Genomic DNA, 27,226 nt, shown 5'->3' on the forward strand with positions numbered 1-27,226 from the left:
TACTATAATACTGCCCTCTATGTACAAGAATATAACTACTATAATACTGCCCCCTATGTACAATATAACTACTACAATACTGCTCCCTATGTACAAGAATATAACTACTATAATACTGCTCCCTATGTACAAGAATATAACTACTATAATACTGCTCCTATGTACAAGAATATAACTACTATAATACTGCCTCCTATGTACAAGAATATAACTACTATAATACTGCCCCCTATGTACAAGAATAGAACTACTATAATACTGCCCTCTATGTACAAGAATATAACTACTATAATACTGCCCCCTATGTACAAGAATATAACTACTATAATACTGCCCCTATGTACAAGTATATAACTACTATAATACTGCCCTCTATGTACAAGAATATAACTACTATAATACTGCCCTCTATGTACAAGAATATAACTACTATAATACTGCCCCCTATGTACAAGAATATAACTACTATAATACTGCCCCTATGTACAAGACTATAACTACTATAATACTGCCCTCTATGTACAAGAATATAACTACTATAATACTGCCCCCTATGTACAATATAACTACTACAATACTGCTCCCTATGTACAAGAATATAACTACTATAATACTGCTCCCTATGTACAAGAATATAACTACTATAATACTGCTCCTATGTACAAGAATATAACTACTATAATACTGCCCCTATGTACAAGAATATAACTACTATAATACTGCCCCTATGTACAAGAATATAACTACTATAATACTGCCCTCTATGTACAAGAATATAACTACTATAATACTGCCCTCTATGTACAAGAATATAACTACTATAATACTGCCCCCCATGTACAAGACTATAACTACTATAATACTGCCCTCTATGTACAAGAATATAACTACTATAATACTGCCCTCTATGTACAAGAATATAACTACTATAATACTGCCCCCTATGTATAAGAATATAACTACTATAATACTGCCCCCTATGTACAAGACTATAACTACTATAATACTGCCCTCTATGTACAAGACTATAACTACTATAATACTGCCCTCTATGTACAAGAATATAACTACTATAATACTGCCCCCTATGTACAAGAATATAACTACTATAATACTGCCCCCTATGTACAAGACTATAACTACTATAATACTGCCCTCTATGTACAAGAATATAACTACTATAATACTGCCCTCTATGTACAAGAATATAACTACTATAATACTGCCCCCTATGTACAAGAATATAACTACTATAATACTGCCCCTATGTACAAGACTATAACTACTATAATACTGCCCTCTATGTACAAGAATATAACTACTATAATACTGCCCCCTATGTACAATATAACTACTACAATACTGCTCCCTATGTACAAGAATATAACTACTATAATACTGCTCCCTATGTACAAGAATATAACTACTATAATACTGCTCCTATGTACAAGAATATAACTACTATAATACTGCCCCTATGTACAAGAATATAACTACTATAATACTGCCCCTATGTACAAGAATATAACTACTATAATACTGCCCTCTATGTACAAGAATATAACTACTATAATACTGCCCTCTATGTACAAGAATATAACTACTATAATACAGCCCCCTATGTACAAGAATATAACTACTATAATACTGCCCCCTATGTACAAGAATATAACTACTATAATACTGCCCCCTATGTACAAGAATATAACTACTATAATACAGCCCCCTATGTACAAGAATATAACTACTATAATACAGCCCCATATGTACAAGAATATAACTACTATATTACTGCCCCCTATGTACAAGAATATAACTACTATAATACAGCCCCCTATGTACAAGAATATAACTACTATAATACTGCCCCCTATGTACAAGAATATAACTACTATAATACAGCCCCATATGTACAAGAATATAACTACTATATTACTGCCCCCTATGTACAAGAATATAACTACTATAATACTGCCCCCTATGTATAATATAACTACTATAATACTGCTCCTATGTACAAGAATATAACTACTATAATACTGCCCCCTATGTACAAGAATATAACTACTATAATACTGCCCCCTATGTACAAGAATATAACTACTAGAATACTGCCCCCTATGTACAAGAATATAACTACTATAATACAGCCCCATATGTACAAGAATATAACTACTATATTACTGCCCCCTATGTACAAGAATATAACTACTATAATACTGCCCCTATGTACAAGAATATAACTACTATAATACTGCCCCCTATGTACAAGACTATAACTACTATAATACTGCCCTCTATGTACAAGAATATAACTACTATAATACTGCCCCCTATGTACAATATAACTACTACAATACTGCTCCCTATGTACAAGAATATAACTACTATAATACTGCTCCCTATGTACAAGAATATAACTACTATAATACTGCTCCTATGTACAAGAATATAACTACTATAATACTGCCTCCTATGTACAAGAATATAACTACTATAATACTGCCCCCTATGTACAAGAATAGAACTACTATAATACTGCCCTCTATGTACAAGAATATAACTACTATAATACTGCCCCCTATGTACAAGAATATAACTACTATAATACTGCCCCTATGTACAAGTATATAACTACTATAATACTGCCCTCTATGTACAAGAATATAACTACTATAATACTGCCCTCTATGTACAAGAATATAACTACTATAATACTGCCCCCTATGTACAAGAATATAACTACTATAATACTGCCCCTATGTACAAGACTATAACTACTATAATACTGCCCTCTATGTACAAGAATATAACTACTATAATACTGCCCCCTATGTACAATATAACTACTACAATACTGCTCCCTATGTACAAGAATATAACTACTATAATACTGCTCCCTATGTACAAGAATATAACTACTATAATACTGCTCCTATGTACAAGAATATAACTACTATAATACTGCCCCTATGTACAAGAATATAACTACTATAATACTGCCCCTATGTACAAGAATATAACTACTATAATACTGCCCTCTATGTACAAGAATATAACTACTATAATACTGCCCTCTATGTACAAGAATATAACTACTATAATACTGCCCCCCATGTACAAGACTATAACTACTATAATACTGCCCTCTATGTACAAGAATATAACTACTATAATACTGCCCTCTATGTACAAGAATATAACTACTATAATACTGCCCCCTATGTATAAGAATATAACTACTATAATACTGCCCCCTATGTACAAGACTATAACTACTATAATACTGCCCTCTATGTACAAGACTATAACTACTATAATACTGCCCTCTATGTACAAGAATATAACTACTATAATACTGCCCCCTATGTACAAGAATATAACTACTATAATACTGCCCCCTATGTACAAGACTATAACTACTATAATACTGCCCTCTATGTACAAGAATATAACTACTATAATACTGCCCTCTATGTACAAGAATATAACTACTATAATACTGCCCCCTATGTACAAGAATATAACTACTATAATACTGCCCCTATGTACAAGACTATAACTACTATAATACTGCCCTCTATGTACAAGAATATAACTACTATAATACTGCCCCCTATGTACAATATAACTACTACAATACTGCTCCCTATGTACAAGAATATAACTACTATAATACTGCTCCCTATGTACAAGAATATAACTACTATAATACTGCTCCTATGTACAAGAATATAACTACTATAATACTGCCCCTATGTACAAGAATATAACTACTATAATACTGCCCCTATGTACAAGAATATAACTACTATAATACTGCCCTCTATGTACAAGAATATAACTACTATAATACTGCCCTCTATGTACAAGAATATAACTACTATAATACTGCCCCCCATGTACAAGAATATAACTACTATAATACTGCCCCCCATGTACAAGACTATAACTACTATAATACTGCCCTCTATGTACAAGAATATAACTACTATAATACTGCCCTCTATGTACAAGAATATAACTACTATAATACTGCCCCCTATGTATAAGAATATAACTACTATAATACTGCCCCCTATGTACAAGACTATAACTACTATAATACTGCCCTCTATGTACAAGACTATAACTACTATAATACTGCCCTCTATGTACAAGAATATAACTACTATAATACTGCCCCCTATGTACAAGAATATAACTACTATAATACTGCCCCCTATGTACAAGACTATAACTACTATAATACTGCCCTCTATGTACAAGAATATAACTACTATAATACTGCCCCCTATGTACAAGAATATAACTACTATAATACTGCCCCCTATGTACAAGACTATAACTACTATAATACTGCCCTCTATGTACAAGAATATAACTACTATAATACTGCCCCCTATGTACAAGTATATAACTACTATAATACTGCCCCCTATGTACAAGAATATAACTACTATAATACAGCCCCCCATGTACAAGGATATAACTACTATAATACTGCCCCCTATGTACAAGAATATAACTACTATAATACTGCCCCCTATGTACAAGAATATAACTACTATAATACTGCCCCCTATGTACAAGACTATAACTACTATAATACTGCCCTCTATGTACAAGAATATAACTACTATAATACTGCCCTCTATGTACAAGAATATAACTACTATAATACTGCCCCCTATGTACAAGAATATAACTACTATAATACTGCCCCTATGTACAAGACTATAACTACTATAATACTGCCCTCTATGTACAAGAATATAACTACTATAATACTGCCCCCTATGTACAATATAACTACTACAATACTGCTCCCTATGTACAAGAATATAACTACTATAATACTGCTCCCTATGTACAAGAATATAACTACTATAATACTGCTCCTATGTACAAGAATATAACTACTATAATACTGCCCCTATGTACAAGAATATAACTACTATAATACTGCCCCTATGTACAAGAATATAACTACTATAATACTGCCCTCTATGTACAAGAATATAACTACTATAATACTGCCCTCTATGTACAAGAATATAACTACTATAATACTGCCCCCCATGTACAAGAATATAACTACTATAATACTGCCCCCCATGTACAAGACTATAACTACTATAATACTGCCCTCTATGTACAAGAATATAACTACTATAATACTGCCCTCTATGTACAAGAATATAACTACTATAATACTGCCCCCTATGTATAAGAATATAACTACTATAATACTGCCCCCTATGTACAAGACTATAACTACTATAATACTGCCCTCTATGTACAAGACTATAACTACTATAATACTGCCCTCTATGTACAAGAATATAACTACTATAATACTGCCCCCTATGTACAAGAATATAACTACTATAATACTGCCCCCTATGTACAAGACTATAACTACTATAATACTGCCCTCTATGTACAAGAATATAACTACTATAATACTGCCCCCTATGTACAAGAATATAACTACTATAATACTGCCCCCTATGTACAAGACTATAACTACTATAATACTGCCCTCTATGTACAAGAATATAACTACTATAATACTGCCCCCTATGTACAAGTATATAACTACTATAATACTGCCCCCTATGTACAAGAATATAACTACTATAATACAGCCCCCCATGTACAAGGATATAACTACTATAATACTGCCCCCTATGTACAAGGATATTATAATGCACTAAATGTCATGTTATTGTTTGCTACATCTGTAATGTGGATCTATGTGGGATGGATAATCTTTCAGCCTCTAATTGATTATGAAATAATCTCCTCCTCCTCCGCCAATTCCCCAAAGCTCTGCAATTACTCAGCAGATCAGCTCTACAGATCTCTGGATGTCTGGTTATTTGTCTCCTGTCTTGTTCCGCTTCTGTAATCTTTTCATGGACGCTGGACTATTCTAGGACAACAATTTATCCGCTGAGTTTCCACGCCGATCAAAATGAGCTTCGAATCGCTCAACAAATCACTCCTGACTGCCGCATAGGACTCCATCAGCTGTGAAGCCACCGGGAGTCATGAAGTGACAGGTCCCGCAGGAGACGCGGTGGTCGCAGTCCTTTGATGCAGCACTCTGGCCTCACACAACGCCATGGCTTCCTCCAGGGCTCATTAATGTGACTAATCGAGGCTGTAATAGCCTTCTTCTGTTATACATCGCTCCTTAAAATGCCCCTTGTTTGGGATCTAAACCCATTATATGTGGAAACCAACATGACCTTGCAGGGTTTCATTGCTTCACTGCACCTTAAAATGACAATATGAAGCGTTTTTGCACATAGCCTTAATTAAAAATCTCCTACCGTTTAATGTCTGCAGCTCCTATGCAGATCTAGGTGTCTCTATGATAAACTGTGTACAAACTAGTGTGCCCTTTCGCAAAATCCATATTTAGAGGAGGTGGCTGTAAGTGCTGCTCCCTAAAATCCCATATTGCTTGGGACAAGTTTTTCAAACTGTACTTGGCACCCTTTATGCTCCAATCCTGGGAACCATGAAAGTGGTGGCTGCTTCCGTTTCCTATACAAGCTAGCTGCTCTCTTGTTTCTGCACCTCGTCTGCTCTATTCTGACCTTTTTAGAACTTTACAACTACAGTACTTTTATAACTTTGGGGCCTCCCAACAGCATTGAGCTGATTGACTGAGATCCTTCAACCCCAGCCTCGAATAAAGGCTTTAATCCATAAAGCTCTCCATAGCGCTGCCCTACATTGCCTCCCTCATCTCAATCCAACTCGCAGTCCGTACTCTTCACTCCATGAATGAAACCAGACTGAGCGCCCCTTTAATTTGAACCTCTCATTCCCACCTCCAAGACTTCTCCAGAGCAGCACCAGTCCTCTGGAACGCGCTTCCAAAACTATCCGGACAATCCCTGACACACAATTTCAGGCGTGCTGAAAAAAACTCACCTCTTCAGGGAAGCATACCACATCTTCTAAACCAAACCCCTCTGTACTCCGCCTGATAACATGCTCCCTGACCTACTGACTGCAATCCCTGCGTAATCAACTGCCCCCTGCAGTCATACCGATTCTGCCGGCACACAGCTTAAGTCTGACCATTGTCTATGTGTATAGCATCCCTCACTCTCCACCTCGCCATACTGTGCACATCTCCAGCCCCTTTACCTTCAGTATCACCCCATTATCTGTAGTATGTAAGCTCGTTGGAGCAGGACCCTCACCCCTACTGTCTCCATCAATTGATTACTTGATGTAAAAGTGGTTTTTGTATCTTTGTTTTTTGTATCTCTTCTCCCGTTTTGTAAGCGCTGCGGAATATTAAAGCGCTCTATAAATAAAAATTATAATTAACAACAAGGTCAAAAACACAATTATGGCCGCCTGCAGATGGGCGGGTCGGAACCGGCGGCGAGGATTCTCGCCGCGGGACCCGACCCGGGCGCCTGCAGGGACCAGCGCATACTCACCCGCGCCCCCGGCTGTTTGATGTGCCGGCTTGCCGGCGCATGCGCAGACCGGAGCCGGCGGCCCCACACAGAAATAGAACATGCCGCAGTTTGTTTGCCGCGTGAGATTTCGTGCGGCCAAACCGCGGCCGTCTGCATAACATTGCGCTTGTTAACGCAAACCTATGCAGGCTTCCAGCGGCAGAAATCCCGCTGCGGAATTTCCGCTCGTGTGCAGGCGCCCTAAAATACAGTTTTATAGCATAATTAAAGGCCCATTCTCACACCACACCTCCTCCTTTCCCAGATCTACATTAAACACCATGTAGTGAGTGTTCAGGGTTCTGTGGTGACCCAGAGCAGTTTTATTCTGCCGTACTTCTTGCTACCCTACCAACTGGACACAAATAAGATGCAAGTGAAACCTGCCGGATCAGACTACACACAGGGATTGCTTGTTGCCCCGTAGCGCTCTTGCACACTTGCGTTTTTCTTGCGTTTTTTTTCACGGGATTGTCAATGAGACTTTCTAATGTAAAAAAAACGCATCGCACAAAAATTGCAAAGCACCAACTTGTGATGCGTTTTTAACATTAAAAGTCCCGTTGACAATCATGTGAAAAAAACAGCGATATCGCAAGAAAAAAAGCGCAAGAAAAACACAAGTGTGCAGGAGCCCTCACCATGCAGAGACACAAAACTGTATTACAAATTTAAAAGGAAAACTATTGGCAAAGTTGCTTTAGTTTGCCTTTTGGGTGCAATGGAAAAAAAAAATGCTAACAGTGATGGCAGACCCTTTAAAGGGGTATTCCCAAATTGACTTATTACCTACATAATCCATAGGATAAGTCCTAAAAGTCTGATAGGTGGGTGTTTCTGCTGAGATCCCAACTGATCTCGAGAATGGAGAACCTGCCCCCCACCACTCACTCACTCTGTACTGGGGGCTCACTCCACTTCCACAGGGAGGAACAGATTGAATGGAGCAGTGGTTTAACATACCTAGTGCTGCTCCATTCATCTTTATTGAGATTACCAGTGATAGCTGAGCACTTCTTCCTGTTCACTCGAGTAGGCTTCTACCCCCTCCCCTCCGGTCTCATCAACTTGTCCTAGTTACATTCTACAATGGGTTTCTCAACGGCTGCTCACGCTGCAGCTTTATTGTTTGTTTCCCAGACAATCCCCGCTGACTCTAGCCCCGTTATTTTATTTTTTTCTAATTCTTGTCTCCTTTCATCTGAATGGACTATTTTTAGGTGCAGTTCCTGATTTTCTCAGTGTGTCAAGTGGGCGGTCCCAAAGACTCCTTTCTCAGTTGATAATGTTAGACTTGATTGATGGGGATAGACATGACTACAGATCCATGCAGCCAGCCCCGCTGACTTTATCCACGGATACATATATCTAGGTGGTCAGAATTACTATTACTCTGCCTAATAATTCAGAATATCTGATTATCTGGAATCTGTCCGCTCCCATTGATGTAAAACTATTAACTATTTTAGTGCGTATTAACTGTCTGTACACGGTTATCTTTTCCTTCTGGAGAAAACTCTTGCTTTGGCTTATATTCCCAATCATGGTTAGAGGGGCTGTTAAAAGGTCAGGCATTGACTTGTAGGAATGTTATCTTCCAATAGGTGGCGTTATAGAGGCATTGCTCCATCTCCTACTTGTATTTCTTCTAGGTACACTTGCCCAAAGTCAGGTATTTTTTATTACAGACCGCTGTACAAACAGGTGATAATCTGTTTCAACCTACATGTGAAAATGATGCTGTCATTAATTAAAACAGAAAAAGCTGTGTAGGAGGGTTAAAACTGGGTGAGGAACAGCCAAGCTCTTCTACAGCCTCACCGTTGTAGCTCATGTCACAGGTCATACACCATGGCAAGACTGAGTACAGCAACAAGACACAAGGTAGTTACACTGCATCGGCAAGGTCTACCCCCCAGGCAGAGATTTCATAGCAGACTGGGGTTTCAGGATGTGCTGCACAAGCTCTTTCTAAGAAGCACAAGGAAACGGACAACATCGAGGACCGTAGACACAGTGGTCGGCCAAGTAAGCAGCCCATGAAACTCACATCATGCTTACTTCCCTTTAAAATCAGAACATTTCCAGCAGCTCACAACTGGCAGAAACTAGTAGGACTCAGGTACATCCATCTATTGTTCTGAGAAGTCTGGCTAGATGTGGAGTTCAAGGAAGAAATGCGACCAAAAAGCCAACACCTCAATGTAGAAACAAAACCAAGCAACCCGAAAACATAGGAACTGGCAAAGTGTCGCAGGCAGCAGTGAAGCATGGTGGAGAGCAGTACAATAATGAGTGTCTGCAGGCAGCAGTGAAGCATGGTGGAGAGCGGTACAATAATGAGTGTCTGCAGGCAGCAGTGAAGCATGGTGGAGAGGGCTACAATAATGAGTGTCTGCAGGCAGCAGTGAAGCATGGTGGAGAGGGGTACAATAATGAGTGTCTGCAGGCAGCAGTGAAGCATGGTGGAGAGCGGTACAATAATGAGTGTCTGCAGGCAGCAGTGAAGCATAGTGGAGAGGGGTACAATAATGAGTGTCTGCAGGCAGCAGTGAAGCATGGTGGAGAGGGGTACAATAATGAGTGTCTGCAGGCAGCAGTGAAGCATGGTGGAGAGGGGTACAATAATGAGTGTCTGCAGGCAGCAATAGTGGAGCATGGTGGAGAGCAGTACAATAAGGTGTCTGCAGGCAGCATTGAAGCATGATGGAGAGCGGTATATTAATGAGTGTCTACAGGCAGCAGTGAAGCATGGTGGAGGTTACTTGCAATCCTGGGCTTCTTTTTAGCACATGGAGTTGCGGATTTGGTGAGGATTAATAGTGTCCTCAATGTTGAGAAATACAGGCAGATACTTATCCATCATGTAATACCATCAGGGAGGTGTCCGATTGGCTCCAAATGTATTCTGCAGCAGGACAACAACCCCAAACATCCAGCCAAGGTCAGTAATCACTATCTGCAGCGCAAAGAACAAGAAGTCCTGGAAGTGATGATATGGCCCCACAGAGCCTTCATCATCCAGCCTGTCTGGGATTACATGGAGAGACAGAAGGATTTGAGCGAGCCGACATCCACAAAAGATCTGTGCTTAGTTCTTCAACATGTTTGGAACAACCTTCCTACAGAGCTCCTTCAAAACCTGTGTGCAAGTGTACCTACAGGAACTGGTGCTGTATTGAAGGCAAAGAGCGGTCATACCAAATACTGATTGGATTTACATTTCTCTTTTGTTCATTCACTTTCCATTTTTTTAGTTGACGAAAAAAATAAATCCTTTTTGAAAGCATTCTTCCTCTGCAGTATTTTTCCGCATCTGCCTATAACTTTGGCGCAGCGCTTGCTGTATGTACATTTTCTTTACATTTGTTCAGTTCAACAACAAAGAGATTTAAAAAAACCCTCTAACAAACCCCAAAACGTTACTACATATTTCTAGTTTTCCTTTTTTGGCTTTGTTACTTTGATGAATATGTAACGTCTCCTGATTTATGGCGGTGCTGTGCGGGTATTTCAATTAATGAGGATACATTTTTTGTTCTCGCAGCCAAGACTGCATAATATTCAAAAACGAAGGTCATTCAATAAGTGGTGTGCGAGGCTTTTGGATGAGAAGGAGGTCAGGCAAGTGATCATTTCAATGTGATTCAATGTGTCCATAATTACGCAATCAATGGTGAACTTGTTACAGTGGTTGATCCACAACATGCTGCGCCGCCTGAGAGGTCAAGGACGAAGACCAGGGACTTGCTGCCAACCAAATGCAGATTGTGGATTGTGCAGATACAATATATGACAAGGTCGCTTCACCAGTAAGTGCCCAGCCCTCGTGATCCACAGCACAGCCACGCTGGCTTCCTCTATACTGCTGTATGTATGGACGGAGGCACATCGGGCCTAGGGAGCAGATTCGGGGAGGTCAGGTGGTTGTGGAGTATTATAAGGTGGATACAGGTAAGCGACCCTAGTTTTTTGTTTTTTTTTGCTAGGATGGAAAATTTTTTTAGGAACTTGTACCACTTCCATAGTAATCAGGATGGTACTGGTGTATCTTGTCTCCACTGGAACTATGGGTGGAGAGCTGGGTTTGTCGTGGTAGAGTTTTAGGCAACGCCCACAGCTGCTGATTGGTTGCTACATTTGCTGCTGCTGTACCATAATTTCCTCTCCTGGCTCCTGTCACTCTCGCGGCCACTCTCCCTTCTCCCCCCAGGGCCACCCATATTAGCTGTTATGCATGCTGCCGCTGCTGAAACCTCCTGCGCTGTCACCTTGCCGACCCCGCTGTCTCTGTCCTATCCCCTGGCGGCTGTCCAGAATCTCTGCTCCCTGCTCCAGTCTCTCTCTCTCGAGCCCGCTCTCCCTTCTCCCCTCACAGCTCGTTCGCCATCACCCCCACGGCCTCTTATATTTGCTGTAATGCATGCTGCCGTCCCTGAAGGCAACCGCGCTGTCACCTTTCTGTCCCCGCTGTCTCTGTCCCCATTCCCCGGCAGCTGTCAGATATCCTCTTCAGCTGTCACACACCCCCATTCCCCGACGGCTGTCAGAACGCTCTCCCCCCATCCCCCGGTGGCTGTCACCTGCTTTCTTTACCCTCCATCCAGGTAGCCAATCGGCTGCTGTGGGCGTTTACTATTACTCCACCCCGACAATCCCAGATCTCCACCCATATTTCCGGTGGAGACAAGATGCACCGTACCAATCAGGATTAGGTCTGTTTTTATGCCTCATTCTTAAGTGTTTGTTCTTCCTGATTTTTTCTTGTATGCAAAAAACTGCATGAGGACAGAAATCAGAACAGAACCATAGGGGTGAATATAGGAGACTGAGACCTCTTTGGTCTCAGTTTCACAAAACCTACATAGTTTTCATTCCAGTCAGTCTTTTAAACTGGATAGAAAAGGGTGAAGGTCAGCGGCACTTTTCTATCCAATTTAAAAGACTGATGGAGGCAGAAACCATAAATTATCCTACCAAAAGTAATTGGACACTTGAGCAAGAATCAAAAGTTATATTTATCTATATATATGATCATACTTAGTGGGGCTCCTTTGGGGCTAATGACATTGGAAACTGCCCATGGTATACTTTCTACTAATGTCTGATACACTTAAACTGGTATTTCCCTCCATTCATCCTACAAATGTCTGGCAAGTTCTTGCAAAGATGATGGACATACTTTATATTCCCTGACCCGATGTCAGAGTTCATCCCAAGGGTGTTGAGTAAGGTTGAAGTCGGGACTCTGAAGGCTAGTCCCATTGTGGAACATCCATATCCTCAGAGCAAAGTAAAATGGCGCTACATTCATGACAAAACGTGTTGTCTTGTTGGAAGTATGGCCGACCATTCCCAGAGTATTGCCACTTTGTCAGCAGCACATTGTCTAGAATGTCCGGGTATACCTCCGTGTTCATGGTTCTTGTCACTACAACGGACCGAGACCATGCCATGTAAACCATTAGCAGACCATAACGGAACCTCCGTTGTACTTAACTGTTGGCCCAGCACACACAGACAAAAGGCATTCCCCAGGTTCGACCATCTGATGTGAAGCTGGAGCAGCGCAATTAGTCACTCCACAGAACGGTCTTCCATCACTCAACAGTCCAATGACGACGCTCCTTGTACCCTTGTAGACTGACCTTGCGCTTCATGATGGGCGGCTTGTGTGCAGCGGTATAACCCGTATATCCAATAGCATGCAATTCCTGTCACAAACTATGACGGACACCTCCGAGGGTCTACAGCTTATGTACCATGGTTTAAGACATGTGACATGCTGATAAGACACAATCCATTCTACTCATAGGGGGTCCAAACACTTTTGGTAGGACAGTGTATATTCACCCGTGTGGTTCCATCTTGGTTTCCGTCCCTATGCAGTTTTTTTTGCATACAAGACAGAAACCAGAATGGAACCGGCGCTCAACAAGAAAAATGAGGCGTGAAAAGAGCTTTAGTGGTAATTTTAGGCTTCGGCTTTAATATCCAGCAGATCTTCTGTATGATACATTAAACTCACAGTCTCTTGCATCTCGGGGTCTGTAAAGTTTTTCATAAATTCATTCAAGCTGGCATCTTCTGTCATACTGGAGACGGTGACACCAGGCTGCTCCTAAGAGGCGACATCAAACGGTTAGTCAATGACTTGTAACCCAACATAATGCAACCTCTGGACAACCAGATACACTTTGTATTTAACCCATTAAATGACGCAGCCCTTTATTTAATTTCTTTTTTTAAATAATTTTTGTTTTTTCTCCCAAGTTTAAAAAAAAATCATCTGTCTTATTTTTCCTTAAATGTAGCCAGCTGAGGGCGGCTTGTTTTACGGGGTGAGTTGTATTTTTCAATGGTAGTAATTAATGTACCATATAATATACTGAAAAACTGGTAAAAAATTCAAGTGAAATGGACAAAAAAAAGCAATTGCACCATCTTTTTTTTTATGGTACAGCAACAGGATGTGACATAATCTGACAAATGCACATCCTATCTCTGGGACCTGCACCTATCTTGAGTTGGGTCCTACACTGCCCCTGCCCACCCTGAATGCAGTACCAGACATGGTTGGAAGGACAGAAATAGCAGAGCACTCTGCTCTATGTAGTTCTTATAACTTCTATAGAAGTCAATGCGAGTTATGCAAATGGTATAGCGCAGCAAACTATGGCATTTCCATAACCTGGAAGCTGCATAAACAACATAACCCACGGTGCTACTCTGTTTGCATTGACTTTTATGGGAGTTACAGAAGTCAGACGAGCTCCGTTATATCTGGCCACCTTGTAAACAGTGTTGTTCGCACCTGAGCCATATTTATATAAATCTGCCTGCCTGCTGCCACCACTTGGGGGAGCCACTATTCAACCACCAAATAGGAGCTGCAAAAACCTACAATAAGCTCCACCTGGTGGTACATTCTGGCAATAGCTACGACTGTCAGGAGCAGAAGCAGCCATTAACCGCTACCCCCCCACCCCTTCTTATACTGAAGGCCATCGATAAGCAGCAGTCATTTCACAATCCCCTCTTAAAATGTGAACGTTGCTCAGAAACTCAGGAGCAGCAAATTTATGAATCCACCCACCTCCCCATGAATCCCCGTTCATCACCTCCTCCCATGTTACCACAATGACGGATCTATACTCTCTGATGTATATCTACAGCATAAAGAATGAAACCCTTTGTGAGTGACTGCAGATACCGGGAATGTGCTGCCCTGTCCTTAACCTAAAGAATAGACGTATAGAATCTCGCAGCATCGGTATGAATGACGAAGAGCGACAAGTGGTTTTATCTATAGAAAACTCATCTCGTTAGGCTCAGTCGATATAGATTGTATAGCCGGCTGTTTGAGAACAAGTCTATTATCCAGGGTAATAGAATATGTGAAGGATAATCCAGCACAGGAAAAAGTTATTTCATACATTCTTCATAAAATATCAGAAACTACTTTGTTTTTCTTTCTTGTATGACCATATCCTTGTACAGCGACCGATCACTGCATAGCCGGTATCACATGATGGCCGCGTCACGATCTACTCTCTGATAATGTGCTGACTACTCCTCTCTGCAGTAGAAAGCAACATTTGACAGACATGGGTAATTGTGGTGACTCAAGTGACTTTGATGCGGGTAGATTGTTGGCCGGAGGTGCGGTGCCAGGATCTCTGAAAGATCAGTAGAGCTTGTTGGCCGTTCCTGAACAACGACATCAAGAATGCACCAAGACTGGTTGAACCACAGACAGACATCTGATAGAAGATCATAGCGGCAAGTCACATGTGGTTGAGCCTAGAGGTGAGCATTGGGTGGCACATCTGGTATCTCAGCCATGACATGCCACAGTGCACCAACTGACCCAGCAGTACAACAGAAAGGAAGTTAGACACATTTCCACAATGACCATGCGGTGTACCTTGCGTTGACTGGAGTTCAATAATTGAAGACTGACAAGGTTGCCCCAGATGACAGTATTATAGTGTCATTGCCACTATAGGCCCAGGAAAGACATCAATGGACTTTGGACACATGGCAGAAGGTCATCTGAAATGAGGATTCCAATTTCTTGCTGAACCATACAGGTAGCCAAGTCTACATCTGGCATCAACAGCATGAAGCAGTATTCCATGGGTGTACCATTACGGTTCAACAGGCCACTGGTGGCGGTGTCATGGTTTGGGGAGCTTTTTCCTGACATATCCTAGGATCGTTGGTCATCATACCACAATCCCTGAATGGTGAAAGCTACAGGGACCTGTTGGCTGACCATCTGCCCGCCCCCACATCTTCATGAAGTCTTCCCCGACCACCGACAAGCTATCTTTCAATGGAACAACACTCCATTTCATCAAGCTGAGATCACTAGGGAGTTGTTGGAGGAACACAACAATGAATTCTCCGCACTACCTTAAGCCCCCAAACTCACCGGACTGTAACCCTATGGAACAAGTTCGGGATATGCTGATAAGGGCTGTGAGATCTGCTCCAACCCATCAGCAAAATGTGCACCAACTGATGGAGCTGCTGCAATGGACATGAAGGGGGGGGGGGGGAAGAGTTGTGATGTTCACTACGTCGTAGAATCCGTGTGAACGAGTTTACGGTAGGATTTCCATTCAATCTATGAACAGGAGGCTCAATATAAACTCAGACGGACCAATGCAAGGTGGGTAATTGTGGGAAGACAGAAAATAAAAAAATAAGGAGCTAATGTACGGCACTTAAACATCCAATAGTCCAGAAAATCTACTAGCCTGGCACTCTTCCGATGTCATTAAACTGTTCAACGGTGCGAGTAGCCGTGTATCTATAAGTAATGACATCATAGGAAGAAGTTACATGTCTTCCATCCTACGTTTCAGAGTTGACGTCGCTGAGCATTATAGGGGTTGTCCAGGAATTTTTAGATTTTTTTCCATTGATGACCTGCTCTCAGGACAGGTCACCAATAGATGGTCGTGGGGGTCCGCCCTTTGGATCCCCACCAATCAGCTGATTACGGGCACATCTATCACAATGGAAAGCGCAGGGAGTACATCAAGTCTAGGTTGCTACTGCAGGCACAGTTACAAGTCATGAATGGAAAAAAAAATTTTTTAAAGATCAAGGAGAATCACAAAAACCGCTTTACATTAACAGATCATAAGTGACACAGAACCTACAAAGATGGAAGATGATTGATCAGTAGACACAATCATGGTTTGAAGCCATTTGTGACAACAGACACTCACCTGACGAGAGTAATGGATGTCGGCTGGTAGGGGGTACGGGCTGATGGCCATCTGTTGAGCAGCATCTTTATTCCTGTTGAAACATGTAAAGAAAAGATGAACCTCATGATGTGTATGACCACCCTGACTACATGGAACGAGATTCAAATGAGAGAAATCCTCTATTATAGTAGTTATATTCTTGTACATAGGTGGCAGTATTATAGTAGTTATATTCTTGTACATAGAAGGCAGTATTATAGTAGTTATATTCTTGTACATAGAAGGCAGTATTATAGTAGTTATATTCTTGTACATAGGGGGCAGTATTATAGTAGTTATATTCTTGTACATAGGAGGCAGTATTATAGTAGTTATATTCTTGTACATAGGAGGCAGTATTATAGTAGTTATATTCTTGTACATAGGAGGCAGTATTATAGTAGTTATATTCTTGTACATAGAAGGCAGTATTATAGTAGTTATATTCTTGTACATAGGGGGCAGTATTATAGTAGTTATATTCTTGTACATAGGAGGCAGTATTATAGTAGTTATATTCTTGTACATAGAAGGCTGCACTATAGTAATTATATTCTTGTACATAGAAGGCAATATTATAGTAGTTATATTCTTGTACATAGGAGGCAGTATTATAGTAGTTATATTCTTATACATAGGGGGCAGTATTATAGTAGTTATATTCTTGTACATAGGGGGCAGTATTATAGTAGTTATATTCTTGTACATAGGAGGCAGTATTATAGTAGTTATATTCTTGTACATAGAAGGCTGCACTATAGTAATTATATTCTTGTACATAGAAGGCAATATTATAGTAGTTATATTCTTGTACATAGGAGGCAGTATTATAGTAGTTATATTCTTATACATAGGGGGCAGTATTATAGTAGTTATATTCTTGTACATAGGAGGCAGTATTATAGTAGTTATATTCTTGTACATAGGAGGCAGTATTATAGTAGTTATATTCTTGTACATAGAAGGCTGCACTATAGTAGTTATATTCTTGTACATAGAAGGCTGCACTATAGTAGTTATATTCTTGTACATAGGGGGCAGTATTATAGTAGTTATATTCTTGTACACAGGGGGCAGTATTGTAGTAGTTATATTCTTGTACATAGGAGGCTGTATTATAGTAGTTATATTCTTGTACATAGGGGGCAGTATTATAGTAGTTATATTCTTGTACATAGGGGGCAGTATTATAGTAGTTATATTCTTGTACATAGGAGGCAGTATTATAGTAGTTATATTCTTGTACATAGGAGGCAGTATTATAGTAGTTATATTCTTGTACATAGGGGGCAGTATTATAGTATTTATATTCTTGTACATAGGAGGCAGTATTATAGTATTTATATTCTTGTACATAGGAGGCAGTATTATAGTAGTTATATTCTTGTACATAGGTGGCAGTATTATAGTAGTTATATTCTTGTACATAGGGGGCAGTATTATAGTAGTTATATTCTTGTACATAGGGAGCAGTATTATAATAGTTATATTCTTGTACATAGGAGGCAGTATTATAGTAGTTATATTCTTGTACATAGAAGGCTGCACTATAGTAGTTATATTCTTGTACATAGAAGGCAGTATTATAGTAGTTATATTCTTGTACATAGGGGGCAGTATTATAGTAGTTATATTCTTGTACATAGGGAGCAGTATTATAGTAGTTATATTCTTGTACATAGGAGGCAGTATTATAGTAGTTATATTCTTGTACATAGGGGGCAGTATTATAGTAGTTATATTCTTGTACATAGGAGGCAGTATTATAGTAGTTACATTCTTGTACATAGAGGGCAGTATTATAGTCGTTATATTCTTGTACATAGAGGGCAGTATTATAGTCGTTATATTCTTGTACATAGAGAGGAGTATTATAGTAGTTATATTTTTGTACACAGGGGTTAATATTATTTATTAGTGCTGACAGAGTGATGATATGTTACTTAGTCTGTTAGGCTAAATGTGCGAGATGCGTCTTGTTATACAACCAAGTATATTCTAGTTCATTTATTTTAAATGCTGGTCAAATACTCTAGTGTATAAATTACTGAAGAGAACATCATTAATAATCTACATTCTGCAATCCATACTCAGCCTTGTCCAGCTAAGGCTAATAGCCTGCTGCGTGAAATATAGATAGAACCATGAAGACAACTACATTGCAGTTATAAACTCTGCACATTATATCATTGTAAGCACCAGCAGATCCTAATCTCTATACGTAGAGTTAGACACCATGTAACCGGGTGCAGGCAGAGCTCACAGTCTGTGCAGTATAAGAACATTGGATTACACTGTAATAAGCAAATACAAAGCATCGAAATAAAATGAGTCAGATTCCAAACTTATCCTGACCTGTAGCCGTTGTATCGTCTCCACATTCCATCCCTAAAGACACAAATGCAGTGCATGATATCTGGTGGAGAGTCGAAGGCGTTGTGCGGAAAATTCGCCGGAGATAGAAAGACAAACACGTTGCCACATTGTATCAAAAGAGAGGAAAATAAAGCTGCTGCTTCTCCGCGCTCCTCACAGCTATGTGCAGGGGAGATAAATACACACCGGCTGTGCACAGCGCAATATACCAGTGTGGAAGACCCTCGGCTATTCTCTAGGACTATCATCATTATGTGTCGGGCTTCCTGATAACTGCTCTCTAGGAACTACCATCCGAAACACATATAAATCGGAGCCAAATCATCATTTTTAAGAAATGAACACCGTTATATTAAGGGATTGACATTATATATAAATGTACACAGTTTGCCCCACTTATTAGCATTGCTGGCCCTTTAAATATTGCAACTTCCTGTATGGAAATTAGACCGGTGACCCAGCATGAAGTCATGTGACAAGTTTTCCATGGATCAATTTCAGCGTGAATCCATATTAAATGGGAAAATCCAGTGAGCTAAGCAACTTCCAACGAGTCCTGATCATCAATGCTAGAGTAGCTGGGGCCATGATTTCACTGCCAACCTCCTGGGAGTTCTCGTGCAGGAGTGTGGAGTGTTAACAAAGAATGGCGTGACCGAGGAAAAACATCCAGAGAAAGGGGATCCTATGGATGGAAATAACTCATTGCCGAAAGGGGTCAGAAGAGGATGTCAAGAATCGTTCTGATGAACAGATGCTGGACAGTCAGAAGCAGAAGAATACAACTCTGGTGCTCCAACCAATGTGTCTGAATGCACAGCTCGTCGTTCCTTAGCACCGATGGGCAATAACAGAAGAGAAACTGAAAAGGCGAGACCCTAGTTGGCAAAAAAAAAACAAAAAAAAACGTAAAAAAGGATAACTGAGCTGTGCAAAAACATCAGTCAGATGAATCCAGATTTCTGTTGTCCTGTACTGATGGGAGGTCAGAATTTGGCACAAGCGGCGTGAATCGCTGAGCCCTTTCTGTCAGCTGGACAGAACATGTCAGCACCTCCATCTAATCTGCAGCAACTACAAGATGATTCCTGTCCACAGGGGCCGATATTCCTGCAGAATGATTACAACGCCTAGCGGAATCTACTCCACCACAAATTGCTGCGGTTCTGAAAGCCAAAGGAGGTCCAATAGATGGGGGACTACAATAAAGTATGTATTCAGTGTACAATATATGCAGTAAAGATACCAAATGGACCCCGGCGAAGTATAAATCACATTATATGCAAATGAAAGATAAAATAAAGGCGAACGATAATTCCATCCAGACAGCAAACATCGGCGGCTATGACTAGTAATGTCTAATAGCCAATCAATAACCCTATAATGTGGCTGTTTTCCTAATAGGGAGAACAGAAGATGAAATATTAGTCCTTGGGACGCGACTCTCCTCTCGGCTGCTGATCCTATTGTTTTGTCAGCACTTATTAGAAAAAGAAAAAAATTTGTAGGAATTAAAGGTAATCTGTTTCAAGAAAAATGTAATTCGGCTCAACGGAAGGTGTCGGTGTGTGATCCATCTTGGTTCCTCTGATTGACCTAGGAGCCTCGGGCTTTTTAAAGGGCCACTATGGCGATTTTTTGTTTTTTACTCATTCATTATGTATTATCCCTCCAGTATATACAAGTAAGCTAGTGTTACCTTGGTTAGTCATTTCTGTCTGAAGCTCCCGGCCTCTTTTTCCTCAAATAGCCATGTGATCTCAGTTCTGATCAGCTCAGATCTACTTGGGGTTATTGTGTCTTAAACTAGTCAATTTCTCAGTCTGTGTGATGAGGTTATATGCACCTATCACTGAAACTGCCTATAGGGGGACACAGTCAATCCTATCACAATTCATGATGATCACACAGGTATAATAGAGGAAATGACAGCTCATCCTCCTGACTGTATACATATGGCCTGTAGCTTATTTAGGTGAATACATAAGGTGGTAGTAATTAAACTGTGCCCCCAGCAGGCAAAAATGGTATAGCCTCAGCTAATTCTGTGCTGATACATAATGGGATAGATGTGAAATTGCAAGAAAAAAAAAAATCAAAGAGTTAAGATGGTGGCTGATAAGATAGGGGTATACTACAGGGAAATGACTGAAATGCAGAGCGGAGACCCCCAAAGTGTTACTGCTAATCAGGTGAGCGGGGGATGGGAGGGGGAAGGATTAAAAAATATGTTTTCCTTGGAGTGGCCCTTCAAAAAGTGCAACAGTCAAGATATGGTGATGTTTAAATAAAGACACCGGAGTATCGGCCGTGTAAATACAGACTAAACCAACCCAAACAATGGTAAACCTAAGGCCTCCCTCACACAGGCGTTTGCAGTGAAGGCGTTATGCCAGAGTTTGCAAAGCAGCCAAGGAAGCTGAAAAGGAAAAAAAATCAAATATACTCACCTAGTAACATAGTAACATAGTTCGTAAGGCTGAATGAAGACAATGTCCATCTAGTCCAGCCTTTTAGCCTCCTGTTTTGTTGATCCAGAGGAAGGCAAAAAACCCCAAGATGCAGGAGCCAATTAGCCCTTTTGGGGAAAAAATTCCTTCCCGACTCCCTAATGGCAATCAGACTGTTCCCTGGATCAACCCTAATAGTTCCTACCTGCCTGTATACCCGGATTAACAATTAACCTAAGATTTATATCCTGTAATATCCTTCCTCTCCAGAAAGACATCAAGTCCCCTTTTAAACTCCTCTATGGATTTTGCCATCACCACATCCTCAAGCAGAGAGTTCCACAGTCTAACTGCTCTTACAGTAAAGAACCCTTTTTTATGTTGGTGATGAAACCTGCTTTCCTCTAGATGTAGCGGATGCCCTCTTGTTACTGTTGCAGTCCTTGGTGTAAACAGATCATGGGAGAGATCCTTGTATTGTCCCCTCATGTACTTATACATGGTTATTTGGTCGCCCCTTAACCTTTTTTCCAGGGTAAATACTCCCAGTTTTGGTGCCTCTCTGGGTATTCCAGTCCCATCATTCCATGTATTAGTTTAGTTGCCCTTCTTTGAACCCCCTCCAGCACTGTAACATCTTTCCTGAGCACCGGTGTCCAGAATTGTACGCAGTATTCCATGTGAGGCCTGACAAGTGCCTTATATAATGGGAGGATAATGTTCTCGTCCCTCGCCCCTATACCTCTTTTAATGCACCCCAAGACTTTATTAGCTTTTGCAGCAGCTGACTGGCATTGGTTACTCCAGTTAAATCTACAATCCACTAGTACCCCCAGGTCTTTTTCCATATCACTTTTCCCTAGCAGTACCCCATTTAGTGAATATTGGTGACATCCGTTTCTCCTGCCCATGTGTATAACCTTACATTTATCAACACTGAACTTCATTTGCCATTTTCCTCCCCAAGCCCCCAGCTTATCTCGGTCCATTTGTAGCCGCACATTGTCCTCCGTTGCCTTAATTATATTGTATAATTTTGTGTCATCTGCAAATATTGATATTTTGCTGTGCAGCCCCTCTATCAGGTCATTGATAAATATATTGAACAGAATGGGGCCCAATACTGAACCCTGTGGCACCCCGCTAGCGACGGTGGCCCAATCAGAGTATGAACCATTTATTACCACCCTCTGCTTTCTATCATTGAGCCAATTTTTTACCCACTTACACACGTTTTCGCCCAGTCCGAGCTGTCTCATTTTGTATATTAGCCTATTATGTGGCACGGTGTCAAAGGCTTTAGAGAAGTCCAGATATACGAGATCAATAGACTCTCCCAGGTCAAGCCTAGAGCTTACTTCATCGTAGAAACTGATCAGATTTGTCTGACATGAGCGACCCTTCATGAATCCATGCTGGTGAGGAGTTATTCCGTTGTTCTCCTTGAGGTGCTCATCGATGGCGTCTCTCAGAATCCCCTTGAAAATTTTTCCCGTTACTGAAGTGAAACTTACCGGACTGTAGTTACCAGGCTCACTTTTGGTCCCCTTTTTGTAAATTGGAACTACGTTGGCAATGCGCCAATCCTGCAGGCTTCCAGGCACTTGCAGAGCATTGCTTGCTGGTAACGGGGTTTCAAGACCACGCATCCAGCAATAGCGTGCTCTGACTGGCTGAGCCGCGAGCTATTCATTCATTGAATGGCTGTGATTGGTGCATCCAGTGCTGGTTGTGATTGGCGCTGGATTAGCCAATCAGAGCAATCTCTTGCTGGAGGCGGGGTCTTCAAACCTGTCACTAGCAAAAGACCCACTGACAGGTGCCCGGAGCCCCTGAAAGCAGCGCCAGGGACTCGGACAATGCCAGCATCGGTGAGTAACTTTTTTTTTTATCAGTGCTGCTAATGCTGCCCATTCATTTCAATGAGCGGCACAGCGCTGAAAACGGCCAAAGATAGGACATGCATCGCTGTTTTAGACGCTGCGTTTAGATGCTTGTATGAAACAGCCCTATTGAAATCAATGGGAGCGTTGCACAGCGTTGCACAGCGTTTAGCGCGGCGCTGAAAAGGCAGTGTTAAATTCTGGAAAAAAACGTCTGTGTGAGGGAGGTCTAAGACTGCGGAACAAGTGAACAAAACAGCTGCATTCCCACACCAAATATCATTAAGAACTATCTTCAGAGTAAAGAAGAACAAGGAGTCCTGGAAGTGAGGATTTGGCCCCACAGAGCCCTGATCTCGTCATCATTCAGTCTGCCTGGGATTACATGAAGAGACAGAAGGATGTGAGCGAGCGACATCCCCAGAAGATCTGTGCTTAGTTCTTCAAGATATCTCGAACAACCTTCCTGCCGGAGTTCCTTCCAAAACTGTGTGCAAGTGTACCAAGAAGAACTGATACTGCTTTAACCCTTTGCAATCCAATTTTGGATTCAGGGTTTCCTAGGAGGTTTTCTCTTGCTGCCAATATACAATGGCGCCATCTGCTGGCTAGCACCAGTACTGTTGTATGGGGCATGCTGGAGAGGCCCCTGACAACAGAGCGGCCAGTAATATACAGTAAGAATACCCTATTGGACGTCTTCTGACATCGGAGCTGTACAGCCTTCAATCAGAATGTCTGAAGATGTCAGACAGTGGATTGGAAAAGGTTAAAGGGAAAAAGGGAGGTCACAGCAAATATTGATTTGTTTTAGATTTCTCTTTTGTTCAGTCACTTCGCATTTTCGCAGCGATGAACACGACTCCCCGCCGTTTTATTACATTTTGCCTCCGGAAATGAATTAACAAGCTTTGAAAAATAAATATTGGGTCCCCAGGAAACAGTCATTAATAAGAGATGTTGTAGATGGTTCAAAAGTCTGGATGCTCTACTGCTCCGGTATTTACTGCTGCTTATATAGTCAGGCAAAGAAAAAAAAAAAGAGCGCGGGCGCGAGAGAGCAAAAGTACAAACGATCATAAGAGCCTGAGAGATGTGGAAGAGAAAGTGTGTAAAAGAGCAAGAAAGATTATAAGAGTATGAGAGCGCACATAAGAGAAAGACCAAAAATAAGCTTAAAAGATTATAAAACTGAGGCTACATATGAGAGAGATCGCAAAAGAATGCAAAAATAAGCCTGAAGGCGTACAAAAGAGAACATGATAGATCAGTGTGATGGTGCAAATACAAATTATACAACACGTTGAGATGCTCTCTGCTGTACCCTTTCATGCTGCCTTTTCCACTAAGTGTGAGAACGTACAAAAGACAGTGAGAGCACAAGAGGGGGAGGGTGCGCCCACCAGAGCACAAGAGGGGGAGGGTGCGCCCACCAGAGCACAAGAGGGGGAGGGTGCGCCCACCAGAGCACAAGAGGGGGAGGGTGCGCCCACCAGAGCACAAGAGGGAGAGGGTGCGCCCACCAGAGCACAAGAGGGAGAGGGTGCGCCCACCAGAGCACAAGAGGGAGAGGGTGCGCCCACCAGAGCACAAGAGGGAGAGGGTGCGCCCACCAGAGCACAAGAGGGAGAGGGTGCGCCCACCAGAGCACAAGAGGGAGAGGGTGCGCCCACCAGAGCACAAGAGGTAGAGGGTGCGCCCACCAGAGCACAAGAGGGAGAGGGTGCGCCCACCAGAGCACAAGAGGGAGAGGGTGCGCCCACCAGAGCACAAGAGGGAGAGGGTGCGCCCACCAGAGCCAAATAGAGAGAGGATGCACACAAAAGCATAAGACAACATGAAAACATTGATTGTGTATGGTTATGCTGGCTTGGTTTTCTATTCCTAGACAGCTGTTTCAGGGTGTTTGCCCCTTATCAGAGCGCAATAGGTTTCTGGCTTGGCTGGTGAGAGGCCTGTGACGTGGGTCAGGAGGAGGGTCGTCTCTCTTTAAGGAGAGCACCCAGAAGGGGTATGGAGATACCTAGGAGGTGAAGGAGGAGACTTATAAGGCCACGCATGCTCCTCTGGGTAATCTATGCAAATAAAGAAGATGAAACAATACCTCTGCAGCGCCACCTATTGAAAGACAGCATTTCTGCAAGTCTATGTCAGACTCTATAGACAAGCCTTATAACAATGACTAGGAACTGTACAATGATAGCGTGCATTAAAAACCACTGACGAACGCAGTAACATGCCGATAAACATCACCGCAAAACACCGCATTCAAAATCACGCCGTTTTGCCTGCGCCATGAGAGTGTCGCCTTAAAGTGACGGTACACTGTATCTCTGCGGTGACTCAAAATACAGTTTTTTAATTAAATGGTGTCTTTCCCTGGCATGTATATCTCATTAGTGGTAGCTGAACGCCGCGTTACATTAGGCTACGTCTATTTGACTGCTGCTGTGTGTCACGTGCCGCGCTGCGCCATTATAGTTACTGTGTTATAGACATATCAGCCCGCACGTAACCATCTAATACGACACACAGCTACATTAACACTTTCATAACAGAATATAACACTATCCCTCGCAAGCCTTTGCATTTCTACTTAATGGCGCTATAACTACTTTAGTCTGGTAACTAGAGATAAGCGAGCACCAAAATGCTCGGGTGCTCGTTACTCGGGACGAAATTATCGCGATGCTCGAGGGTTCGTTTCGAGTAACGAACCCCATTGAAGTCAATGGGCGACCCGAGCATTTTTGTATATCGCCGATGCTCGCTAAGGTTTCCATTTGTGAAAATCTGGGCAATTCAAAAAAGTGATGGGAACGACACAACAACGGATAGGGCAGGCGAGGGGCTACATGTTGGGCTGCATCTCAAGTTCCCAGGTCCCACTATTAAGCCACAATAGCGGCAAGAGTGGGCCCCCCCCCCTCCCAACAACTTTAACTTCTGAAAAGCCCTCATTAGCAATGCATACCTTAGCTAAGCACCACACTAGCTACAACAAAGCACAATCACTGCCTGCATGACACTCCGCTGCCACTTCTCCTGGGTTACATGCTGCCCAACCCCCCCCCCCCCCGCACGACCCAGTGTCCACAGCGCACACCAAATTGTCCCTGCGCAGCCTTCAGCTGCCCTCATGCCACGCCACACTCATGTCTATTTATAAGTGCGTCTGCCATGAGGAGGAACCGCAGGCACACACTGCAGAGGATTGGCACAGCCAGGCAGCGACCCTCTTTAAAAGGGGCAGGGCGATAGCCCACAATGCTGTACAGAAGCAATGAGAACTATAATCCTGTGCCACCATCAGGAGCTGCACACGTGGGCATAGCAATGGGGAACCTATGTGCCACACACTATTCATTCTGTCAAGGTGTCTGCATGCCCCAGTCAGACCGCGTTTTTTTATAAATAGTCACAGGCAGGTACAACTCCGCAATGGGAATTCCGTGTGCACCCACAGCATGGGTGGCTCCCTGGAACCCACCAGCTGTACATAAATGTATCCCATTGCAATGCCCTGGACAGCAGAGCTAACGTCAGATTAAATGCAGGTGGGCTTCGGCCCACACTGCATGCCCCAACCTAACCGGGCTTTTTAATTCATAGACACAGGCAGGTACAACTCCCTATTGTGAAGTCCCTGTGGACCGACAGCATGGGTGGGTGCCAGGAAGCCACCGGCGGCACATAAATATATCCCATAGCATTGCCCATCACAGCTGAGGTAGTAATGTCATGTATAATGCAGGTGCGCT

General features: G+C 41.9%; 1 protein-coding gene across 4 annotated transcripts in view; it reads right to left on the bottom strand.

Annotated features, from left to right (window-relative positions):
- The window catches only part of PATJ (PATJ crumbs cell polarity complex component), a 264,895-nt gene that overhangs the window by 55,792 nt on the left and 181,877 nt on the right, over positions 1 to 27,226 (bottom strand). For all 4 annotated transcript variants that reach the window (XR_010791282.1, XM_066597729.1, XM_066597728.1 and 1 more), the window contains 2 exons: positions 16,736 to 16,808; positions 13,522 to 13,614 (listed from right to left, as the gene is read on the bottom strand). Coding sequence is in view for 3 of the 4 variants with exons in the window: in XM_066597729.1 (XP_066453826.1) it covers positions 13,522 to 13,614; positions 16,736 to 16,808 (166 nt within the window). In the remaining variant the exon portion in view is untranslated. The remainder of the gene's footprint in view (positions 1 to 13,521; positions 13,615 to 16,735; positions 16,809 to 27,226) is intronic.

This window comes from Eleutherodactylus coqui, chromosome 3, assembly GCF_035609145.1.
Source record: "Eleutherodactylus coqui strain aEleCoq1 chromosome 3, aEleCoq1.hap1, whole genome shotgun sequence".
NCBI lineage: Eukaryota > Metazoa > Chordata > Amphibia > Anura > Eleutherodactylidae > Eleutherodactylus > Eleutherodactylus coqui.